At 39.0% G+C, this 26,283-nt stretch overlaps 1 protein-coding gene across 2 annotated transcripts in view; it reads right to left on the reverse strand.

Annotated features, from left to right (window-relative positions):
* The window catches only part of SH3GL2 (SH3 domain containing GRB2 like 2, endophilin A1), a 192,914-nt gene that overhangs the window by 44,612 nt on the left and 122,019 nt on the right, over positions 1–26,283 (reverse strand). The window contains exon 2 of one of the 2 annotated variants that reach the window (XM_057722187.1): positions 1,721–1,789. In XM_057722187.1, the coding sequence (XP_057578170.1) occupies positions 1,721–1,789 (69 nt within the window). Of the gene's footprint in view, positions 1–1,720; positions 1,790–26,283 lie in introns of those variants that run through there. The other variant, XM_057722188.1, reaches the window with a different exon arrangement.

A 26,283-nucleotide genomic window follows, 5' to 3' on the forward strand; every position in this document is an offset into this window, starting at 1 on the left:
AAGTCCCTCTAAACTGATGTGTCAGGTTCTGGAGATTCAGGTGCTGTAAAAGAAGGATGGGTAGAATACTGTTTCCAAAACTATGAACAGCAGTGGCTACCAACTTTGGTTGAAGATCAGGTGGTATCTAAAACTGTCCAGAGATGAGAAATAGGAACCAAGGCAGACTTCAGTCCAGTGGAGGGCAAGTGGCTGCCAGGCGTTGGGTGTAGGAGGCTGGCCTCCCAGACTTCTGGTTGGGACTCAGGACTCTCATACTAAATCTCCTATCAGTGAGGCCCATCTCAAGAACTTAGCCAGAAATACCAGCTAGGTAAACACTAAACAGTCTCATTTCACAAGACTCCTGTCTCTTAGCAACCCATCTTTTTTTTCAAGAACTCAAATGTGTCCAGTTCCTTCTTGCTTGCTGTTTCCTTGACTAGAAACGCACTACGTTCTGCTCTTACTCATCCTTTATATTCTCACTTAACTATCAGGAAAGTCTTCCCTGACCACCCTGTGTGGGTGAGTTTCCTCTGTTCCAAGCTCCTCTGGTGCCACGTTTCATTACCCTTGCCACACTGGTCAGTATTTGTCCAAAGTCTGCCTTCCCCACTATATTATGAACTTAATGCAGTCAGGAATCTTATCTATCCTGTTCACTAATATATCCTACATGCCTGCCTCAGAGGAGGTACAAAGCAAGAACTTGCCATATGCATCCATGAACTCCTCAGAAGAAAAAGTGAAACACATAGGGTAGAAAATAACTAGGAATTTTCTTTGTTTGACCCTTCATGTAAAAAAACAAAATTAGCAAAACTGAGGCAGCCCACTGGGAACTGATACAGACTGAGTAAAAATGTTTCTGGGTATCACAGGCTTTTGACATCCTCTCTGTTCAAGTACAGGGTTTGTATTCCCAGATCCTTCACTCATCCACACTGTAACATCTAAGATAATTAACTGCATAATGCAACACCCACTCACTATCATAAGCCTATGTATGTATCTCTTTCTATGAAACAGTCTCAAAGTGAAAGAAAAGCAAAAGAGAAAATATGGCATCTGTCACAAGAAAAATGAAAAGGCTTATTTTGCTTACCACCTCCACTCTCACTTGTTGAGAACCTGCTATCTTTTAAGGAAGAATGTTAAATGATTTATATTATTTTTAATCCTTAACAAAAGTCTCCGAAGAAATAATTCGTGTTCTCCTTTTACATTTATGCAAATACAGAGGCTCAGAGCAATACGCTGACTTGTGCAACGAGCAGTAGAAGTGGAGCTGGGGCCAAGGTCAGACAGGCTCACAACTGCATTCACTATACCTGCTGTCTCTGGCTGGCACCGTTCCCTCAGGAAAATTCTCGAAAGCTAGAAAGTGACCCAGACTCTCCCCAAACCATTTAGTACATTATCCCCCACCTTCTCCTCTTTTTGTCCCACCCTAGTCCAATTCAAACAGCTCTATGTTGTCCCTCTTTGGAAAGTAACGATAAAATCCATTATGATATTTCACCCTCATGGAGACTTTGTTCTAAGGATAGTGAAGAAAAAAAAAACAGATACTTTACATTTTCTGTTTTAAAATATATACTAAAAGGAGAGTACTTGTAAGAATAACAAAATGTGTTCTCAGGTACCAGTGGAGAAGTTTCCCCTTTCTTTAATCCCTTCTCCACTTAGCATGCTGGGCAGTTTTATATCACTGGAACTCTAAGTGAGGAAGACTCACCCTCTCCATCTCTTTGAAGTCATCATCTAGCTTGGTTCCTTCAGCTCCTCCAACCTTCTCACTCACTTTCTGTAGAAAATAACCAAAAAAAAAAAAGGAATAATTATAAATAAATTTTCTTTTAAAAATAATGTGTCACATGTTTTAAGCACTTTGACAAACATCATCTAATACAATCTCACAACTATTCTTTGACACAGGTGGGAGGCTTTGGCTCAGAGGAGATGAACAACTTACCAAAATCCATGCATCTGGTAGGTATTGAAGCAAGACTTCCAACTTGTATCTATTATATAAATCTATTTCTATTACATAAATCATCATACAACTATCAAACCACTAACATTTTCCTTTTGAAAGTTCCAAGAGACAACAGCATCATACAATAATCATTTCCCTCTGATAATGGATCTAAAATGCTACCTAGGTAGAAAATTGCTACATCTTCAACCTATTCCTCAATGGGCTGTTGAACAGAAAATCTATCAAACTGGTATGAAAAATATCAGCCTAGCTGGTCTTCAGATAAAAAGACTTAAATAGCAGTCTTATAAATCTCCCTGTAGCTGTCTACAACCTTATATACATAAGATAAATTATGTGGAAAAATGTTGAGGGTATTTCTTCACTACCCAACCATACATTTTATATTCATTAATGTACATATGCAAATGGTCATTTTCCATGTATAGAATTCATGCTCATTAAAAAATTATATATCCTATTCTGTTTTGAAGTAAAGATGCAAATTAAGTCCAATAAAAAATTATGATGGGATCACAAGAAAAATACTTTAATTTCATCAAAGACAGGAAATATTAAATTCTAATGACATCAGAATTTCATTCCTCTTAAGATGACTGCAAGTGTAGTTAGATCCTTCTTACTAAGATGTCACTGCACTACATAAAGTTATCACACACAGATACTGAAGTATAATTTTACATTTCCTTTAATAGCCACTGTGTTGAGGGTCTCTGCAGAGGATCCCCACCATGGTCAGACCTGTAGCAGCCTCAGTAACAACCTGAGTCATCCAAGTGAGCTTGGTTTACCTCCTTCTAAAAGGGCCTTGGGATACATGGCTTCATTTTTCTGGCCATGGAAGCTCTGCTATCCCCTTATTGGGGGCTGAGGTGTAGTTCTTACACTTTCTTTCTTTCACTCCTGCGTTCTGCCATCAGGAAAACGTTTAGAAGAGGTCACTCTTGGGAAAACCAAGAGTCTGAATTCTGTCACCACTCTGGCCCAGATGTCATTTATTTCACATCAGCAGCAGTAACAGAAGGAATATGCTGTAATGGAAGGGCATGGCATGAACCGCCATGGTACACAGAGTTGTTATGAAAATTAAATGGCATAATAAATACGAAACCCCATGTCTGAACTTACAAGACATGCAATATATCCTAGTTCCCTTCTGTTACCAATAAATTGTATATCTGCTTAAATACCCTGGTCTTTCCCATCAGTTTATTTAACTGGTGTTTCATACTTTGAGAAGAATCTAGAAATTTTCATTAATATAATACAGTATTAGGTAGATAAAGGTCAATGATTAAAAATAAGACAGTAATAAGAACAATATTCACATCTTTAATTTGTATTAACTGACACTTTCACTTGCAATTTATCATCCAGTATGTGTACCACAAGAAATACGTAGAGCAGATATTATCCCTATGTTACAGATGAGAAAACTGAGACTTGCATAAATTAAACTGCCTGTCCATGGTAGGCATCTTTAGCTACGAAAAGGTGGAACCAGGACCTGGAAGGCAATTTTCCCAAGTAAACCCTAGGTGGCTTTGCAGTCACACCACAGCATTGAAGAGCTGTCCATGGTGCTGGCCAATTCTGCCTGAAGTTCCTTTAGATTCAAATGGCCAGATGGTCAGAATTAGATTCACTGCTTTAACCCCTGGTCCTCTCATTAAACGTTAAATGATATCAGCCCTCTCATTTAACCTGTATCCTAAGTGATGACGGCTATCAATTATTTCAACAGTCTGCACAGATCCAGGCTATCACCCAAATAAAAAAGCCTGTATTAACTGTGATCTGGTCCAGCAGTCAGCTTCTTTGCCTACTTTCTTAAAGATGTTTACCAAGCCAGAAATGGGGATGGGAAGGCCTTAGAATTCAGTTTAGAACCTCCTAGTGGGATTCCAAGTGCCAGTAACTTAACCTGTATTTTCAGGCTTAAGTTATAGAAAATCAGGAATAGAAGGAGACTTAAAGGTTATTAATATCAAATTTTCCCTATCACCAAATAAAGTTTTGCTATGATTTTTACACTGATTCCCTCCCTTTCACTTTGCTCAGTGATGGCAGTTTTAGCTCACATTTAAACCCCTCTTGTGTCTTATTCTTCAAGTATGTGCTTTTCTGTTAAATTTGAGCTGGGAAACTGTAATCTTGTTGAACTCCTACACAACAAAGAAATATAAGCTACACATCCCCAGCTCAACTGTCTCAGGTCTACCTGTCTTTGATGTCAGGGAACTCACTATATCCCAAGGCCCGATTTTGGTTAAAGAGGATCATTACAGATATATCCCTCCCATGACCCATGAATGAGATATTTAATTTTCATTTTCAAAAATGTCACAAAAACCAAGTAGCTGAGAAATGTCTCCCTTTATAGTAACATTAGAAAATCCTGGTAACCTTGAGTTAATCATATTTTGACCATCTCTAAGCAATAAAATATGACCTTCATCAAAAGAACAAGAACTTATATTCTTGTATTATGATTTCAATCCCAAATTGCTCAGCTGAGAGTAATTTTAATTTCCTCCCTTTCTGCATCCATCAACAGGTTAGCACCACAATGCTGGCTCACTATATCAAATGGGATACCAAATGGGATCACACTGGCCATTAGTAATTTAGAACTAGTCCTGGTAACTCACATGAAGGATAACTCATCAGCCCATTGGCTTTAACTATTTGGCTTAAGTATTATGTAGGGGGTGGGGGCAGAGGGGGAGAGATAGAGAGACAGGGAGGTAGGGGAAGGGAGAGAGGGGGACAGAGAGGAAGGGAGAAAGAGAAAATATGAATGTTTCTATTCTCCACAAAAGCTGACCTTTGAGCTGCTCTGAGAGAAACAGTTCACCAAATATACTGAATGAGGCTAATAGTTAGATACTTGGTCCTGGTCTGATTGGTTGGTACAAAATTTTCTTATCTAATCAGATTCATGGGGGAAAAAACGAGTATTCAAAACAACATCCACACTGTTCTCTGGGCTATCTTTTTTCCCAAGTCACAAAGGATCTAAATATATCAAAGCATTGAATTAAACAATGTGCTAAATAGCAATCTTCTCATTCCTTAGAAGTATGCCAAGTATTTTCTCCTCCTGTTCTTTAAATAACATTACTAAAACTTCTATCACTTTTCTGTGTATGAGTCAAGGTGAGGAAGACAGGCTCCCTGAGCTCATCTGGCCAACAATGAGTTTTGTTTTCCTTATCTTGAACCATTTATTTAAGAATAGTTTCGTCCTACTATTTTCCAGTGAGGTAGTTCCTAAAACCAAGATTACACAGTACTGTTTTCTGATGCTGGTTGGTAAATTTTAGCTAATAAGAGAAAATGATCCCCTATTTAAATAACTATCAGCAAGTTATCTGAATCAAACAAAACAGTATAAATGAGTTGATATGCTCACCTGTACCATCTAAGCACAATCCTTCTGTTCAAAATCTTCAATCGTACCCATGTAGCACAACACTGAGAGCTTATGCTTCTAATCTTATTTTCTATTCCACTCTCCATATATTCTATATTCCAACCAAACCAAAAATCTCACCTTCCTCTACCTTATTCTTCATTGTATTCCTCACAACACATAGTCAATAAAGATTTGTGGACTGAAATACAATGTAATTTTGTAAATGTTAATGTTAAGATCACTGAAAGGAGGCATAAAGTAAGGCAAAAAAGACTGATGACCTCACTCAGGGATGGTTTTTCAAAAGGCACAGCTCTTTAAAGAAAGAAAATAATATAATCAACTCACGTTTTATATTAAAAGTTCTAATTCTGAGTCTGCAGCAGTATTGCATCATGCTGACTATTTTTTCCTATATGCCAAATAAGAAACATATCAAGGGAACCAGCAGCAGGAGACAGCTTAAATAACTGACCATGGTTCCCAGCCCAAAGGAGGCTGCACGCTTTCCAACAATGACTCATCCTCCTCCGCATTAACTGTCACCTCTCGGTAAAAGACTCTCCATCCTCTGGTTGCAGCTCTGATCCTTCCCTGCATCGCATTTCAGTCAAACACTGAAGATCCAACTACCATACATATCTCCAACTGCCTTTTCTAAGGTCTCCTTGAAAATCACACCGTCAGTGAAATTCAATAGACTTAAGATCAAATTCATTCATACTCCACACACCTGCAAAGATATTTACTGCCTAATGTCCCTGTTTTTGTTTAGCTTTGTCTCATTATTCACTATATAAAGCCAGGTTTCCTTACCATCCACCAAATATGCTCTGTTAATGCCTTCTGCCTTGTACTTGGACCTATTTCTCTTTTCTAATTTTCAAATCCAATTATCTAAGGTGCTCACCCAGATTTCACCTTCTCCATCTTCATCTTGATTGCCCACCTAGATGGAAGTTACTAGGTTTCCTCTGCATTCTTAGTGAAACATATCATCTATTGGATTCCCGGGAACTAGTTACCTGATCAGTAAAACTGCTGAGAACGTTCTGCTCATCTGATAGTAAGATGTAAAAATTAAGAATCATATCACATGCTTCTTTGTCTGAAAACATCTGAGACTGCAGTTGAAAAAAATGTATCTCAATGAATTATTCTAAGACCAAAATAAATTAAAGGAGGACCTTTAACTATGAGTGAGCATTGGTTCTCTATCTCCTTTCTGAGAGTTTTATCTCCCCTGTAAAGTGCCATATCTTTTTCTCTGTCAACAACAGGCCAAAAAAAAAAAAATAGAAAATTCAAAATATTGTTTTCCCAGTATTTGTAGAAAGGCATCACCTATGATAATAAATAAAATAAGCCCATACTCTGACTCTTTATGCAAGTTCTTTAATTATTATTCATTAGTTAGGTACTAAAAAATTAAAATAATACTTGATGACATACCCAATATTCAGAAGGAAATAGAAAAGTCCAAGTTACAGCAGTATTTTCTTGGTGTCTGGCTAAATGCAAGTAGATCTTGTTTTTCCAGATGGTGGTATTGCCATGTTTGAAAGGCAGTGTAGATACACTTTACGGGATACAGGTTTCACACTACTTTTTCTCAGCTGTCATTAAATTGGAATGCTTAAATGCCATGATGTGTTGAAAGTGCATTTTGAAAAATATATATTTATTTTTCCCATCCAAAAATTTCCCATTTTCTCAGAAAATGAGTAAAGGCATTTTCATCTATTTAAATTGAGTTAATTGAGCTAACTGTGCTAACTCTATTTCTCACTGTATTGAAGAAAAATAGAAAGGTTCCTCTTATAAAAACTAGTGATTTTTCCCCCCAAGAATTCAACAGAATGAAGAATGATCTTCTTCGAGTATCTGGAGCTAAAAACTTTAAAATGAGTTTTGGTGAGCTAAGCACTTGGCCCTTTTCCCAGCTTTCAGCCTATCTTGCTTCTTGTCAAATACTATAAAGGAAATGCAGAATTTGATTTGCATGATATTCTAAGCTTCTGGTGTGGTTCACGTAGTTTAAAAGTAATAACTTTCTAAGCCCTGTTGCCCCAAAATGAGAACATCCCATGGACTATATGGCTAATTACTTACATACACTCCTCAAACGGAATCGGTAAGATTTATAATAGAGGTATCATGCAAGTTCTGTTGCAGGAAAGAGGACCCCTTCCAGGACCCGAGAGTCGGCTCTTGTCTAACAATCGGAAATGAGTTGTCCGAGGAGACACGTGCTGACAAAGCAAGAGACTTTATTGGAAAGGGGCACCTGGTAGAGAGCAGCAAGGTAAGGGAACCCAGGAGAACTGCTCCGCCACAGGGCTCACAGTCCTCCATGAATTTCTTGCCCTGAGAGCAGACATTGGCTAGGGCTCCTGAAAGGTGGCTAGCCCAGTACACTTGTTTAGAATCCAAGTGATCTTGAGAAGGGGATGCAAGAACCTAGTCAACACCCAGAGGCTCCCAGTTCTTGCGCACAGAAGAGCAGTCTCGGGTTTTGTGGTAATGGGGTTAGTTTCTTGGTTGTCTCTGGGCAACCATTCTTACCCAGGGTCCTTCCTGGTGGTGCGCACATCGCTCAGCCAAGATGGAGTCCAGCAAGAAGGATTCTGGGAGACATACGGACTGGCGTCTCCTCTCTCCTTTTGACCTTTCCTGAATTCTTCCGGTTGGTGGTAGCTTGTTACTTTTGTGTTCCCTACCAGGACCTCCTGATGTAAGATAACTACTATGCAAGTGGCTACTATTTTGCTTGGGCAGGGCGGGCAGTTTCAGTCAGTGTTTCCCCTAACGGTTTCAGTCCCTCCCTGGAAAGACAGTTTATACTATCATCTACAGTTTAATTCACAAGCAATTCTATTTCTGTCTTCCAGAAAAAAAAATTTTTTTAAGTATGTAAGATGTGCAGAATAAAAACCAATAACCACTTCTCTATTTTTCAACTCCCCCCCAAATAATCTAGTTCCTCATCAGATAAGGGGTAATTTAGTAAGTGGGGTTCACAGAGCGGGATAATATTTCTATAAAGTTTCCCATCCCTGGCAATAGGGAAAAAATTATACATTTTCATAGTCTACAGCAATAAGCCACCAAAATTGAATAAAATATAAAAAGACTGCTAAAAACAGACTCTAAGACTTGGGGCTAGAATTATGTCGTGTAGTATTTTTTTTTTTCTAATTCTATTTAAAGCTCAGTTATAAAATCCCTTGAGAAAAAAGCAGAACTCAAAAAGAGAAAAAAAATAAAAGGTACCAGTAATTTATTGGGGATTTCAGCCCTGGTTAATGAAAGGCCTGAAACCTAAAGCCTGATGACTCAGCTGATAAGGCAAGGGGAAGTCGCCTTAAGCCTTCAATTCTTAAGAGAAACTGCTGGGAAGCCCTTTTCTTTTCGGTAAACTGAAATCACAAACTACCCTGGGCCTCTGTTTGCTCATCCACAAAATGAGGCAGGGGTAGGGTGTCAGACAACCAGGGGAGTTCTAAGACATCTTCCAATTTAAAATTTGACATCTATTCTATTATGATTAATTTGATGAGTCAATTTAGCTAGGCTATAGTACCCAGTTATTCAAACACCAATCTAGGTGTTGCTATGAAGATATTCCACAGACTGGTTAATTCCACAATCAGGTGAGTTTAAGTAAATAAGATTATCCTCGAAAATGTGGATGGGTTGCATCCAACCAACTGAAAGTCCTTAAGAACAAAACTGAGGTTCCCTTGAGGAAGAAGAAATTCTGCCCTCATATCCTACTGGTTCTGTTTCTCTGAAGAACCCTAAATGATGCAATTTGTACCTGCTGGAGTGCTGTTTATAGTACACCAAAGGTAGACAGTAATTAGGAAAGGAAGGAATAGAGAAAATACCATGCAAAGTGTTTGAAGAGAAAATGCTATGAAACTCTCCCCATCCTGCCCCCAGATTCTCAGATTAGGGTTATTTTGATGCATATCTTCTAAAATTTTTTTTAAAAAAGACAATAAATCATCTTTAGTAGGAGATGCCCATAAAAAGTAGAGTAACTGACAGTTGCTGGGTCCCAGCTGCAGAGGAGGTAGCTCAGAATATGCTCCAATGCCATCACTCATGCTTGCACAGCCTTCACCCACCCATTCAAGGTAGGTACTTCAGCTCTTCAGAAAGCAAACATCAAGGACAAACTGCAAGCCAATGGGTACTGGAAGACACTTGAGAGACTTTCTACAAGTATTTCACACATTACTATATTCAGCTCTCTATACAACATTTTATGTCACCAAACGTGGCAGCCAAGCTCTACCCTGAGATAAATCCTCCTCTCTTCCTAAGTCAAAGGAAGCTAGTACTATGTTCTTAGCTGCAATAATAAATCATAAGCTTTATCTTAAATAACAATAAGGAGGAGACATGAAGAGACCTCAGAGACAGTCATGAAAGTGGATGGACAACCACTTGGCAGTCAATGAAGAAATACCAGATTCACCATCTTACACAGAAAAATCACTGACCTGCTAGTAAAGGGATTCAAAAGGGAACAGAGAATAACCACACAAAACTCAGAAAGATGGATCCCTGTCTGAAATATCAAGTTTGATAACTCATATCTACAAAAATCCCATCATCTAAACCAAAAATGTTAAAAGCAACTTAGTGACAAGGCAGATACAGATATAGATTTCATTTACAGTCTGGGCAGAATTTCCTAATGCTAAGCAGCCTGTCACCGCCTGGGAAGACTAAGCCCTGACAGATACACCACTCTGCTTCTGCCCCAAGCTTCAAGATCTGTTGCCTGCACTGCAGCTGACTCTCTGGAAACTCACACCTTGCAGGCTCCTGCTGAAGTCACAGGAGGAGAAGTGGGGGAGGACCCCTCCCCCACAATCATACAAATTCCTGGTTTGCTTTTTACACCATATTTCTAGCATTAGAACTTTGAGTGTCCTCTGCTTCTGCAGGGTATATTTCATAGGCAAGGCTGCTGCAACAGCTAGAGCATGTATTCAGAGTATGACTGCATCCCACATCATCTAAGAGTTAATTTGACTCCTTCATTCCTAGTATGCTTTCAAGGTGTGGAAAGAAGCTACTCACTTTATTGTCCCATTTCCTACTGCCTCAGTCAATTTTGTACCAATAATTATGTTACACACACACACACAAACACTTATATAAACACACACATATATGGGAAATATCTGGCATTTCTCCAGGCTTATAGTTGCTTAAAGTTGTACATCAAATTGAGGGTAGGGTCTGAATACAAGTCCAGCATTCCAAACTAGCACTAATAGTTTCCTTTCATTTCAAGCTTCTGCCCATTGCTTTTCAACCATGTGGGAGATTTGCTCTTGAATGAGCTGACTGCTTGCAAAGCTCTAAAAAAAAAAAATATGCCAAAAAAATAAACTATGGAAAGCACACAGGAAAGGTATTGTCTTTTTAATTTTTCTCAGGCTTACTAATGTGCTAATGTCAGCTAGCGAGTAGTAGGTGGTGGACACAGGGACTCTGAGAGGCTGTCCTCTTGTTTGTTCAATATGGACATGAGAGAAGAGATGGAGGTGTATTCAGAAGGGACAGACTTTTAATAAGAGGCTGGCACCTCTTGTCATGACAGGGAAAAGTGAAGCCAAATATGTATCAAGAAGTCACTTCCTAAAGTCCCTTTCCTAAAGCTGTGGGGTGTAGGGAAAAGAATAATGAATTAAAAATTTTAACAGCTTTAGTGAGACAGAATTTACATGCCACAAAGTTAATTCATTTAAAATATACAATTCAATGACTTTTAGTATATGTACAGAGTTGTGTGATCATTACTATAATCTAATTTTTGAACAATTTCATCATACCAAAAAGAAACCTGGTACCCATTAGCAGTTACCCCTTCCAGCCTGCTCCCCCAACGCCATTCAATGCCCAACCCACTGGCAGCCACTAATCTACTTTCTGTCTCTATGGATATACCTATTTTGGATATTTCATATAAATGGAATTATATAATTATGTGTCTTTGTTTCTGGCTTTTTTCAGTTAGCGTCATAGTTTCAAGGTTCATCCATGTTGTGGCAGGTATTAGTACTTCCTTTTAGGGTTGAATAATATTTCATTGTATGAATATACCATATTTTCTTTGTCCATCCATAAATTGATGGACATTTTGCGTTATTTTCTAGGTTGATAACCTTGGGCAAATAATTTTAACCTCTTAAGTTTTCTGACATGTGGATAACTCAAAGCCACCTCACAGGGCAGTTATGAAGAGGATATATGATAACTGGGTGAGTGCTTTGACGACTGTAAAACACTTCAACAATGCAAAGGATTAGTGTCGTTACTCTATAAGTACCAATACATGACCTTGTTACCTACAAGTAACATGGTGACATCACGGACATGGTGACCATAAGGTGGAGATTTCCGAAATACGTCTACCCAGGACTAACTTGTGGTAGAAGGAAGACACATACACTTTCCAAAATCCAGGCCAAATAAAGGTTTGAGGGCTGTTAATATATACGGCATCGATCCAGATGAGGCTCTTTAAAGGGCAAAATGCTGTGCCTGTGGGCACTCATCACCAGTTAAAGATGAACTGGAGATTTACATTTCAGAATGCAATGCTATACTGAGAATCCATTTTCCAGAAGTGACCTCTTAAGCTTTCTTATCAAATCAACTCACATTACCAGAGTTCTGTGTTATATTGGTTCATGGAGTTATTAGCGAGTGGAGGTTAAGGAGGAAAATGTGAAAGGAAAGTGAATACATTCATGAGCCCGTGCAGTATACTTTTTTTATTTTGACGATTTGGGGTTTTTTTGGCAAAATGAGGGGTTCCAATTCTAATTTGGGGTGATGTTGTAGGAAAGAGGGAGTCTGGTCACCCTTCAGAAGAGAAGCACTGCAGGAGTAAACCTGTGTTTCTGATGGGACTGCATCATCCCAGGGGACCTGTGTGTGCTGGAGTGTAGGAAGAGGAGCAGGAATGGGAAGCACTGAGAATGTGGAGACTAGATGAACAGAGGTGTTGTGGTCAGACAGCCAGGTCATACCAGAGACAGGACTGAAAACCAGGCCCTCTGATTCCCATACTCGATAAAAATCCTGTTTTCCAGCTATAATCAATAGATACCAATCTGCAGCATTGGAGGATAGTTTAATGTACAAAAAAAATCTTTAAAAAGTTTAACTTGCTTTCCGTAACTGTTTATATTACTAAAAATCATTGCTAGGCATTTTCTTGGTAACTAACAAGAGTTGATTAATATCAATTAGGTTTTACTGTCCTTCAATAATAAATCCATAACTCCCTTCCTTTGCCTATGTACCTACTGTGATCAAATAGTCACTGGGTCAACTGTACCTTCCCCCGTAAAGATGTCAAATTCCTCTGTGCTCCCACAGCCACTGGTGAAACTGAGCAAGACTCTGTGGAGCCTTCCCGGGGACAGACAGTGCCAGGTTGTGATGAAGGAAACAGTGTTTATTGTAGGGCCAGGCAAGGAGAATGGGCAGCTTATACTCAAAAGACCTGAATTCTTTGATGGCTTTTAGGGAAGGGTTTTTAAAGACAAAGTGGACACCCCTTGTATCCCCTACCTACTTCTTGTTTGTAGAAAAGCTTTAGTCTTCTAGGCTTTCCCAGAGTTCCAAAGAACAAATTTAATGAGAAAAGAGAAAATGCAGAAACAAAGGAAAACAGTAAAGCAAGACAAAATAATAACAGGTTAGCCATAAAACAAAGTCAAGAACCTTTAGTTCTTCCTCAAGGGCTACAGATAATATCCTTAGCCATAACCTTGAATTATTTTGCAGACTAAAACCTCCAACAGGTGGAAGAAGCTAACTGCATGATGACCTTGAGCACATTGCCCCCAGACCAGCTGCAGCCTGAGGACTGACAGCTCTCACCCCTGTGACCTCACATGGTTACCTCACCACCCACCAATCAGAGGACTGTGTACGAACTTATCACATACCCCGTGACCCACTCCCTCACTTTGCCTTTTTGAGTCTAAGCTGCCCATTCTCATTGCCTGGCCCTATACTAAATACTGTACTTCCTTCACCACAACCTGGAGTCAGTAGACAGGCTTTGCTGTATGTCAGGTGAGTGGATCCAAGTTTGGTTCAGTAACACTGAGTCAAACTCTATTTGCATTTGTTAGGTTGTATTTTGTACTATCATCATCTACTTGAATGCCTCGCCAATGCTTCAGAGTTCCTGGAAGGCAGTGATCTTGGTCTTGTTCATCTCTGTTTCCTAGTGCCCAGAGCTGCCCTGGCACAGGGTTGGCCTGCAATGTGTGAGCAGATGAGAAGGCAGTGGATTAGTACACTAACCTATGCACTAATTTGGTCTGCTTATTTTTTCCTATTTCATTTCTATTTGCTATCTGAACAATCACTGTACTTATCTTTTCTTCCTTCCCTCAAAATACCCCTCTACTGGTAGCAAAGTCCGATGGCAAAAAGTGGATATGGATATAGGATAATCAGCAGCAGCTCTGGACACACTCTCCAACAGCAGTACCTTAAACATTTTTTTAAAAATTATTATTAAGATAATATGCTGGCACAACTGCTGATAAGGATACAATGAAAATAAGACAGGAAGGTGAAAGCAAGAGTTGGCTTATTCTACACCCACTTGAAACACTGGTGATTAGACAAGGCAGTCAGAAGTGGTGTCTGTTTTTACACGCCTGTTGCCTACCACAACATCTCCACCACCACCACCACGTTAGAATCTGGCTACTTTCTAATCTCTATCATTCATTCATTTGGAAAATATTTACTGAATGCTTTTTATATTTCAGGCGCTGACAAGACCAGGAGGAAGATGTGCAAGGGTCTTGGGGTATATTGGGTAAGTATGGCTCCTCCAAGAGCCCAGCATGAATGAAGATTAGAGAGGGAAGGAGAAAGCACCCAAGATGAAGCTGGAGATGCTGGCAGAAGCCAGACACTGCAGGCCCTTTTGGACCAAATGAAGGGCTTCATCCTAAGAGCAATGAGGGTAAAAGGACAGGATTTATGATTTTAAGACCTCATGCTAGATATACTTAGCGCAAAGCAACTCAGCCAAATGAGAGCTTGGCATCACAAAAGGATGCTGCTGGGAGGGCTACACAACATTTTGCTTTCATTTGCAAGACCACAGAATCGTGATTGTCACAAGTCTGGCATGCACAAGAGAACATATGGCTTCTTTCTGAAAGAAGTCTTGCCTGCATCAAGTCCCAAATTTGCTAATAAAAACATCCTGCTCTCTAAGGAGGCTTACAGAACACAATTTTGTTGTTGTTGCTGTTGTTGTCCTTTTGTTTTGGTTTCAGTTCCCTTCCCTACAAAGCTCATGAAAACCCACAGTGGGACTTAACTTTCTGGAACCTAAAAGAAACATTCCCAATGAACTATTTTAAAATTTCCTGTAAACTGTGTTTCTCCGGAGTGAGCTATCCTCTACTCTTACATAATGTTTCCTAACTTAGAGCATGCTCAACCTGTCATTTAGAGCTCAGGAGAACACCTTTAGTACAGCAGGTTTTCGATATGACTACTACTAGAGGAGAATGATATACTGTGAATTTTTTTTTTTTTTAATGAAGGGAAAGTCTTTTTCAATTTAATTATTCTGGTGCATAGTCTCTGCTTTTTACATATAGGTGCTTTTCTTTTATTCTTATAATGAACTAATTTCACTCAAAAAGGTATGATGACCACATCAAGGTAGAAGTTGGATTTTAAGCACCACAAGAAACAGGGTCCCGAAGAAAAATAAAAAAGGAAGAATATTTTTATACAGAAATCTGGCACATGATTTCAAACTCTAAAATATAAACACCCATCTGTACAGGACTCAGCTTTTAAAAAGCTAACCTTTTGCCCTAATTGTTATGGATACTTACAAATAAGTAAAATGTAAAAAATATAAAGTTCCTTTTATTCTCCCTGTGCCCCCCACCTGCATCCCCCATCCCTACAATACCATTCTCCTTCCCAGCAGCAGTTTTGTTCTTTTGTTGCGCATGTGTCTGTCTTAGTTTGGGGCTTCCCAAACAGAGCCTGGGTCATGGATGAAGCAGCAGCAATTTATTTGGAAGATGGTCCCAGAGAACAGAATGAGGGAGCAGGAAGAGTGGGGCAGAGAAAGGCAAGGCCAAGAAGAGTGTGTTCCAGAGCTGGTTACCACATTAGCTGATGTGGATTGATCTGTAGGGGTCCCCGTGAGGAACCATGTGGAACACACCTCAGTATTGCTCCTTGGATGAACGGGAAGCTGGGGCAATCATCTGATTTGTTTCCACTAGTTGAAGGCTGTCTCCAGACAGGTCCAGCAATACCCGTAAAGAGCTAAAATTCTGAGACATAGGAGCAACTCCTGGGGCAGAAAGGCTGGAAGTGGGATGCAGGAGCTATCCACCAGGCTAGGCTGAGGGGATGCGACCCTGGGCACATAGAGCATATGTTTAGCAGGGAGCAGCAAACTTTTTAGTAAAGTGGCAAATAGAACTAGGTTAAGATTTGAGGGTCCCTGCTATAGACTGAAAGTTTTTGTCCTCCCCAAATTCGTATGTTGAAATTTTAACCTCCAATGTGATGGTATTAGGAGATGGGGCCCTTGGTAGGTAATTATTTAGATCATAAGGGTGGAGCCCCCATGAATGAGATTAGTGCCCTTTTAAAAGAGACCCCAGACAGCCCCTTCTGCCATGTGGGGACACAGTGAGAAGATGATAATCTATGAAATAGGAAGAGGATCCTCAACCAATAACAAGTCTTAGACTGTCAGCCTCCAGAACTATGAGAAATAAACTTCTGATTTTATAAGCTATCCAGTCTATGGTAATTTGTCCTAGCAGCCTCAATTGACTAAGACAATCAGATACATTCTATGTCTCATACTTTTTTGAATTAAAGCACTCTCCCTTTTATACACTAAATTTTCTTTCAGAGTTCAAAGCTTCCCTTGGAGTGTCTATCTGACCTGCTATGGAGAAAAGCCATAGCTTGCTTGCTGTTTGTTTGTTTGTTTTTACAATAACTTGAAAATGCAAACATCATTCTTAGCTTGTGAGTTCTAACATAGGCCATGGGTCAGATTTGGCCCACTGAGCATACTATGCTGAAACTTGTGCTACAGAATCCATAAACAATATAAAGACTTATTTTCTCTTTAACATATATTATTGGTATCATACTGCACACATTTTTCCATAACTTGTTACACATCCAATGTATATATGTTGCTATAGGTAGAGGCGGACCATTCATTTTAACTGCTGTATAGTGTCCGACTGTAAGACTACATCAAAATTTATGTTTTTAGTGACATATACTTGGGTTGTTTTGTTTTTCACTATTACAAACAGTACAGCAATAAGCACCACTCTATGAGTGTCTCCTGCTGCAGGAGTAAGAGTTTTCTCTAGGATATATGCCCTGAAGTGAAATTACTATGTCATAAGGTATGCATGAATACATGAATCTTCAGCTTATTTCTTTAGTGCCACATTACTCTCCCAAGTAGTTGTACCAATTGATAGCCCCACCTTCAGTGTTCCAAAATTCCCATTTCTCCACATCTTCATCAACAGTTTTGTCAGACTTCTTAATTTTTGCAAATCTGATGGTTATGAACATAAATTACAATATTCTTTTAATTTCCATATTCCTGATTACTAGAGGAGTTGAACTTTCTTTCACACTAATTGATCTTCTGCGATACCTATTTGATGGGCTGCCTGTGCATATATGTGCCTATTTTTTGTTGTTGTGGTTGCTAGTGATGTTTGCTCTGCCAGCGGGTTGTCTTTTCTTACTCATGTGTCGTGTGGTAGTTCTTTACATCCCTTTTATTTTTAAAGTTCTGGCTGGCTATGACTGGCCTAGGTCAGCAGAATGTAGACTTACTTCCACACCCAGTAGAGCTTCCAAGTACCCAAAAGCCCCACTGTATGTGTCATCCACTCTGAGTAAAAAGAAATACATCACTTGAAAAATATGGTATTCATCCAGGGACATTTACTGAGTACTCACTATGAAGTGACATCCATGGTACTAGCGATGGGGAGATAAAGGTATAAGAAACCACAACCTAAGAAGCATATTCAACTACAATGGATTAATCGCCAGGTGAGCTAAATGTCACTTAGCCTGGAGCAAAACGTTGAAAAATCAGGAAAAGATGGGGTGATGGAAGCTCTACTCTGGGTAGATACAGTCAAGAACAGGGATTCCCTCTCTTCCCAGCTCCTAGTCTAGGGGTATGGTTTCACCTGAGAGGGGCAGGAAAGGCTGGCAGTGCCTCTCATTCCTCCACCCCCAACCCTGCAGTGCAGAAGCACAAATCTGATCAGGTGCTGCTGAGAGGACTACATCCCCTTCCTCCACTCCCTTTTCACTTGCAGGACAGGGCTCTACCCCAGGAGCAACAGGCTGATAAACTAGGACTCCAATCACCAAGTGAGCAATCCTAGCTCACTTGTCAGGCAAAGATTCCACGCAGAGAGGAGTAGGCTAAGAGATCATGCAGTAGCTGCTTATAAAGAGGGGTTGTCATTCAGGGAGAAGTGGGCTACTGTTCCCATCCAAAGCCCTGATGAAATGGCACAGAGGTTCTGCCCAGAAGAGGCAGGCCCTATTGACAGAAAGCTCTACCATGCTGCCTGAATTGACTGGTTTTATTTGGGACATAGTAGGGAGAAGTTCATGCCTAAGAACATTATCAAAAACAATGGACATTTTGGTGGCAAACAAATAATTACATGGGGCTAGAGCTTCATGATATAAGCATCATGATGTATCATAAGATGGATCAGCCATAAATTTGATGGAGCCTAAGAGACATCCAAGAAGAATGCTCCTGGGATCCCTAAGGGTCCTAAAGATTGAGAACATATCCTAGGCTGTACTCACTCAGGAGTAACCAGAATGGGACATGGGGCAGACATGAAAATTCCCCAAGTCATACATAGATCCATCAGCAAAATGCGGAAGCCTTACTGGCTCAAAAGACTTAAGCACAACCTTTGACCAAAACACTAGCTAAACAATAAGCCACTCTAACCTAGGAGGAAGTCAGGAAGTCAGGCTTAAAAATAAAATAATATGTATCCCTCATGGTCTGGAAGACTTTGTCCATAGCCAGTGCTGCACCCTCCCTAGAAAGACTGGAGAGAAGACTTCTGAACTACTAGACCCTGGCTAAAACTGGGAGCAAATTATAAATTCCCTGAAGCGTGAAAACAGTCTACAAACCACACACACATCTAAGTAGCTAAGGCAGCTTAAGCACAAACTGTGATCAATAAATGGTTTATAAAAACCCACAGAAAACTCCTAAGAAGTCAGACTAAAAATAAAAACAAGAAAAAAATCTAAGCAAGAAAGCCACAGAGGATATAACGTGGGGAAAATAGACTTCACAGAAGTAGCCCGGCCAAATCACTAAACAAATAAATGACCGAACAACAACTTCAACAAACTTCCTCCAAAAAGGAAGGCAGAAGCGGTTGTCAGTATTCAGAAATGCTACAATATTTTACCTAAAATGTGCGGGTTTCAACAAAAAATTATGAGACACCCAAAGACAGAAAAAAAAACCCAGGAAAGTATGACCGATATACAGGAGAAAAAAAAAAAAAAAAACAGGCAACAGAAATGTACAGGTGCCTAGAAGTTATATTTAATAAGACTTGAAAGCAGCCATCATAAATATATTATAAATATATCCAAAGAACAAAAGGGAAGGAAGGTATGATGACAATGTCTTATCAAATAGAGAATATCGATAAAAAGACAGAAAATGCAGCAAAGAACCACATGGAAATTCTGGAGTTGAAAAGTACAGTAACTGAAATGAAGAATTCAGTAGAATGGTTTAGCAGATTTGAACTGGCAGAAGGAAATGTGTTAACAGATGAATAGAGACTATATAATCCAAAGAACAGAAAGAAAAAGAAGGGAAAAAAAATGAAGAGAGCCTCAGAAAGGTGGCACACCATTAACTGTAGAACATACACACGTTGAAAGTAACAGAAGGAAAGGAGAAAGAACAGAACCGAAACACAATCAAAGAAATGATGGATGAAAATGCTCCAAATCTGATTTTTTTTTGGGGGGGGGGGTACACCAAGTTCAATCATCTGTTTTTATACACATATCCCCGTATTCCCTCCCTTCCTTGACTCCCCCCCACCCCGAGTCCCCCCCACCCTCCCTGCCCCAGTCCTCTAAGGCATCTTCCATCCTCGAGTTGGACTCCCTTTGTTATACAACAACTTCCCACTGACTATCTATTTTACAGTTGGTAGTATATATATATGTCTGTGCTACTCTCTCGCTTCGTCTCAGTTTCCCCTTCACCCCCCGCCCCCTCCCATACCTCAAGTTCTCCAGTCCATTCTCTGTATCTGCATCCTTGTTCTTGTCACTGAGTTCATCAGTACCATTTTTAGATTCCGTATATGTGAGTTAGCATACAATATTTGTCTTTCTCTTTCTCTAAAAAACACCCTATTGTATACTTCTAAGAAGCTCCATGAATTCCAAGCAGGATGAATTCAAAGAGAATCACACCTAAGCCCATCAAAATGTTGAAAACCAAAGATAAACTGTTGAAATCAACAAGAGAAAAATAACTTGTTTCACTGTGGAACCACAATAAAATTAACAGCTGACTTCTCATCAGAAACAACGGAGGCCCGAGTGCTGAAAGAAAAATCAGGACGAGACATGTAAGTTTTGACTGTGGGAGAGAGAAAGTCCCAGAAAATGCATTTGAGAAGGGTCTTCACAGGTAGCAGGAATCCTCAGGCAAAGAGGGGACGAATAAAGAATTACCTCAGGAGGGTGATGCTGAGAGAAAACATGGAGAATACTGATCTCAGCTGTTAAAAGATCTTACCTAAAACCTACCTTTTCGTTAAAGTCAAAATTTTAAAAATCTCTCATCTACATGATCTGAAAGTTTATGAGAAGTTAACAGCTCTTTCATCTCACAGATTGTGGAGAAACACGTCTTAACCAGACCTGTCAGCGAGGCATTGAATATTTAAGTTGATATATAAAAAACATATTGACTCATTTCTTAATATTCAGAAAGAAGTGACTAAATTATTAACTGTTTATAAGCATGTACCATGTGGGTGATATTAAAGGCAAAAAGTTAGGTGAGATTAATTATACCAGACAACCAGAGAATTTACTCATTTATATTTTTTAATTAAAAATTTTAAGATTTCAATGTTTGTAAAAATAGTGGACATTCAGGATAAACGCTAGAAGGCTCCTCAGACACTGATTATTGATGCTACAAAAGAAGTAAGAAATATATAAGGTAAGAATATGAGGGTACATTATGAAAACTCTGATACAGAAATAATGCAAATGAAATCCACAAAGACTATTTATTTAAACCACAGCAGTAGGCTTGCTCCGCCTCTCAGAAGACATTGTGGTGGTTTTTCTTGTTTCTTTTTTTTTTCTTTCTGCTTTCTGTGCATTTTAAATGTGCTTTTACTGTACTGTTTAGCTTTACAAGTGAAGCAAATTTACTAATCCGGTACTGGTGATTTAGATAAAGACATCTGTGAAAGAAAGGGGCATGGGGTACCATGAAGCTGAGATAATGAGCTAGCTCAAAGAACTAGGGAATTGTATTTAGAGTGCCCTGGATATACCTAAACCTAGCACTTCCTACTGGAAGCCTAGTTGTTATAATCAGATTTGGACATAAATTACTGACAGAAGAAAATGGCTAGTTTACAAAGAAAATAAGTGGTGGTGGCCCTATCAGACACTGAAGGGAAGTGACCCAGAGGTGTGTAAATTCTGATGTGCCACTTGGTAACAGAAGGAACTTTTGTAAACCAACGTTTTACAGCACACTCAAAAGCCAAAGGGTTAAATTACAACTACAAAACAAAACAAAATATTTCCAAAAGTAAATGAATACTCATGATGGCATGGAGAAAATGTTTTCTCTTGCAATAATGGATATTAACTATATTTAATCAGCTCTTATCTAGCTTAGGGTGGATAACAGCCATATATCGATGAGAACCTTTAAGTTGGTACTGCATATAGGAAAAATTGTGAAAAATTTTAGAAACTCAATAATAAGAAGCAGATTTTCATAACCACACTTGCCTTGCCTTGCCTTGGCAAATACAGATCAGGTCTGAGGTTAACTTAAATACAGAGAGGAAGCTTGAAAACCCACACTTCCTGGGTTCCAACCCTCGCACTTCCTGGTTAAGTCATCTTGGGCAAAGTTTTCACTTTCTCAACACTCCCAGATTCCTCATCTTAAAAAAACAGTCTGCAGATTGTACATCCAAGTAGATATGGACACAGAGAGAGTGAATCCTTAGCTATAATTATGAACATTCTACATGCATCTTTGGCTACATTTCATTTGACCAGAGGTAAGAGCTTCACTAAGAACCCCATGCAGACCAGTACTTCATATGCACTTTGTTTTTTTCCTTTTGAAAGGGTCAGGAACGCTGGCCCACCTTAATCAGAGCATTTTAAAATAAGTATTAATATAGTATCTATATCTTCAGTGCTTTTTCTGGTTGCTGCCTCTACTGATTCCTTCCCTTGATGGGTTCATTGCAGCAACAGGCAGTGCATCAAAGATGCATCAATGTGTAGGATCTGCTAACTTCTGGAGTGCTGTTCACCATCTCTGTTCAAGAGACCTTCAACTTTCATACTGCAGACTTTTAAAGCAGACAAAAATTTGTCTTTTTCCCACTTAACTGTGAATTATGGTTTAGTAATTTGAAATATCCTCTATTTGCTGTGTTTGAGAGTCAACGTCCTCCACAGGATGGTTGTAAAGATTAAATAAGCTAATGTATGTGAAAGCATTTTGAACCATGCCTGGCACTCACTGAGTGCTTTAAGTGTTGGTTAAAATTGTAATCATATTGTTATTTTACTAGTAATGCAGACAGGCAGAGTGAAGAGTCTCTGGTTCTACCTAACTCAGCCTACAGAGTTCGTTACCTCCCTCGGAAGAGATCTGGGATTACACCAGCAGGAGGCCCAAGCATTACTACTGATATCACTGCTGGGTTATCTGTAGAGCTGTCCCTATTTCATTGTCCTACTTTTCCTAGGAGTAGTCAAAGCCACGAATACATCCCGAGGAGCATGTATATAAGTGCACATACGTGTGATCACACATAAGAAAAAAAACAAAACAAAACACTGTCTTTTCACTTGAGTTCGAATAGTGCTGGGAAATTTAAGAGAAACTTTCCCAAGAAGCTAAGATACAAACAACAGAGTGGTTAAAAGTAAAATACGGTAACTTCATTTAGGGGAACACACAGCAACCATTTACAATTACAGAAAAAATAATTATATTAGGTTGTAAAGTGAAAACAAGACAGGCTTAAAACAGTATAATCCTAACTCTTAAAACTATACATACAGAAAAGGATTGGAAGAGAAGACTAAGTCCTCGAAATATCAAAACTATTTTCTGATGAGAGACTTAAAGATTAAATTTTTCTTCTTTTGTTTGTTTACACTTTTCGTAATGAATATGTATTACTTTTGTAACCCTAAAAAAACCCTGAAATTGTCAAGTTCCATGGAAACCACTGGATGAGGCTATCATGATGCTAATTTCTTAAGTCAAATAAGGGATTGGATGTGTTTGCTTCAAGGCAACAAAAGCCATGCAGTCAGTTTAACCAAACTGGCAATTTCAAGCAGCTGAACAGAGGTTCAGAACCCAAGCAAGTTAGTAAGAAAAAGAAGAGCTAAAGGATTCACAAAGGAGTAGCTAACGTGGCCTGTGATACAGACCTCATCTTGTTACCAGTCTGATCTTTCAATGAAGCTTCCTACCTCTTACTTGCCACAGCTCTATCCTGCTCAGTAACACAATGCCACTTAAACTCATCAAAATGTTTCTTCTAGAAGACAATGTAGCAATTATTATAGCAAACATTCATTGAATACATTGATTATATTTTGGTGGCTCACTTATGAAGGGGTCATGCTATAAATGGACACCATGACTCATAAATTAAGAACTAGCAGTTTGGATGGCTCTATATCTTTAATCCCCAATCCCCAAAACTATCGGGCTTTTTTTCTTTAAGATAAATTCAGAAAATTGAGTATTAAGTCCTTTGTTTTATTGTCTCACAATTCCTCATATCTAATTTTACCTCAAGTATCAAAAGAATGCTAGAAAGTCAATTTCTTGTTTCTTTTCTCCTCTCCCCACTCCAGAGAGACAGAAGACCATGCAGTTAATTCATTTTCAGGTTATTCTCTTTGCTGCATCATCTTGGTACCAAATTAATTTCTTTTTGAGAAGAGATGCTGCTAAAATTATAATGTTAGAGCCAAGCAGAGTAAATTAAAACACATTTCCTTCTATTGATAAACTACAAATCCTTTTGTACCTTGTCAATGATGATATGGTTTGTTTTAGACACCCATAATGTTACAAATAGGATACTCAACATATTAAAAATATATGGAAGTTTTTGTAAATAAGTAACAGGAAAAATAAATTCTATGTATTAAAAAAGATATATGGTGTACAGTTTATTGTATGCAAGTAGAACAAGAAATGAAGTGCAAAGAGGATTCTCCACATAGTACTATACTTTGAATACTGATAAGCACAAGGGCGTTAACATTTCAAACATACTGGGAAAGACTTGTATCTGACTCTAAATGCTTAACTTTATATTCTAGGTAAGATCTTGTTTTTTCTTCATGTTTATAATTTGCCCTAAATTTGTCAGATCATGATTGGAAACAGTTCCTACAGTCTAGCAATAATTAACTCACCTATACAATGCTTGAAGCTTTAGCATTTAGAATCCTATTTAGTTAGATTAGCCACTTTGGAAAGCATATTTAATGCTAAAATACGATAAAGTAATATTTACTATGACTGTGGGAAGGCACTTGATTTCCAATCAGTTTTCTCAACAATCCTGAAGAACAGGTACATTGTATTACTGAGATTATACTCACTAAACTTAAAAGTCACCCACTAAAAGTCATGCAGCTACTAAATCAGGGTCTACAGGCATCTTAAGGCTATACTGAAGATTTACTGGGAATGGAAATTATTTAATTCATGTTTTTGACTCCTCACGATATAAATTCCTGATAAAAAGTAGACCCTCAGAAGTTGGTAGAGGCAAGAACAAACACAGTCAGAGGCAGAACAAGATTTCCTGCCCTAATATCATAGACTCACTCCGCCACCAATGTTTCTCAAAGCAGGACCCACCCCTACTAGAATTATCCAGAAAGTAATTTCAAGTACACTGCAGCAGTTCTCCCCCTCTCCCAACACCCACCAGACAGCTAAATCAGAGTATCTGGAGGTGGGGTCTGGGCACCTGCATTAAGCTCCCCAAGTGTAAGCAGAGCTGCCATATCGTGGCAAACCTAACCTCAGCATCGTGTCACATTAATATATAGTTCTTCCTCTTACTTACATTTTTTTATATTGTTGGCAAAGTAAAGCGATGCTTGAAAAATCACAATGAGAAGCTTGAACACCCTGTGAGGGAGGCACAGAGTGACCTAGTGCTATGAAATCACAGTATCTGAATTTTGCCACTGCTTTCTTCTGAAAGTTGTTTTCTATTTCTCCATACAGCAAAAGCTGAAGTATTACCATCACCATCTGGAGTTTTAAACAATAAAGCAACAGCAGAGATTTACAGTGCCCCCAGCTTGTAAGATCTGAATTCACATAAAAGTTCACTGAGTACAATCATCTTTTACAAGCCCTGAACCCAAACAACTTGCAAAAGCCAGAGGAAAAATAAACTTATTGGCATGTTTCTAGTCCCCTGTGGGCACCATCACATATCCAAACTCATTAATTATGTGGAACCCAGAGGTTTCAAACAGAACCTTCAAACTGAAAAGGTCAGAGGCATAACAGGCTTCAGAAAAAATAATGGGGACAGATCAGTTATTGGTACATCTTCAACTACCACTAGCAGTAATACTAAACACACTCACAGTCTTTTATAATGTATGGGCTACACTTCCAATATCTTTTTTTGCTTTTTAATGTTATTTACTTTTATGTTGTTTTTTAAAGCTCTTTATTGGAATATAATTGCTTTACATCAATATCTTAATTAATTTGATCTTCTCTAAAATCTTGTGAAGGGTCCAGCACACTTTGCACACTTTCATTAAGAGGCATTCTTATCTCCCTGCTGCATCATTTGACTTCTCTTCCTGGGGAGTTTCTGGGAGGCAGAGACAGTATATCTCTTCTGTATCCTTAGCATCTAGCATGGTATCTCACTCACTAAAGGCACTCACAGATACAGGAACTACATTCTAGAGATGAGACAACTGAGGTTCAGAGAGATCAAGATATTTATCCAGGAAAGATGACCTGGGAAAAAGGCAGGCAATTGGCTCTCAAATGTGAGGGGGGCTGTTGTGTGGAAAGGGATTAATTTCATATGACTTTACTAGACAAATCTAGATGGAAGTTAGTGGGAGAAAGATTTTAGCTCGTGGAAGTAAGAAATTTCTAACCATGAGAAACCTCTAAATAGGAAATGTGGTCTTTAAAAAGGAGAGTTACCTAACATGGGAGAGTATGGGAGAGACTGTACAGAAAGGGTTTTATGCACCAGTTGGAGAATCAGCCACATAACCTGCAGTGTCCCATCCAACCAGCAGACTCCTTGAGTCTATCCCTTGAGAAAACGTACACAGCTGGTCACTGGTAGACAGGATGGGGCTCTCACAGCATTATACCACTGTTCCCACTGCCTTTGAAAAACATTCAGCTACCAGGTTCTGACAATTCAAAAAATATCCTATCAGACTTAGCTCCAGAGCA

Source organism: Hippopotamus amphibius, chromosome 2, assembly GCF_030028045.1.
Source record: "Hippopotamus amphibius kiboko isolate mHipAmp2 chromosome 2, mHipAmp2.hap2, whole genome shotgun sequence".
Classification (NCBI taxonomy): domain Eukaryota; kingdom Metazoa; phylum Chordata; class Mammalia; order Artiodactyla; family Hippopotamidae; genus Hippopotamus; species Hippopotamus amphibius.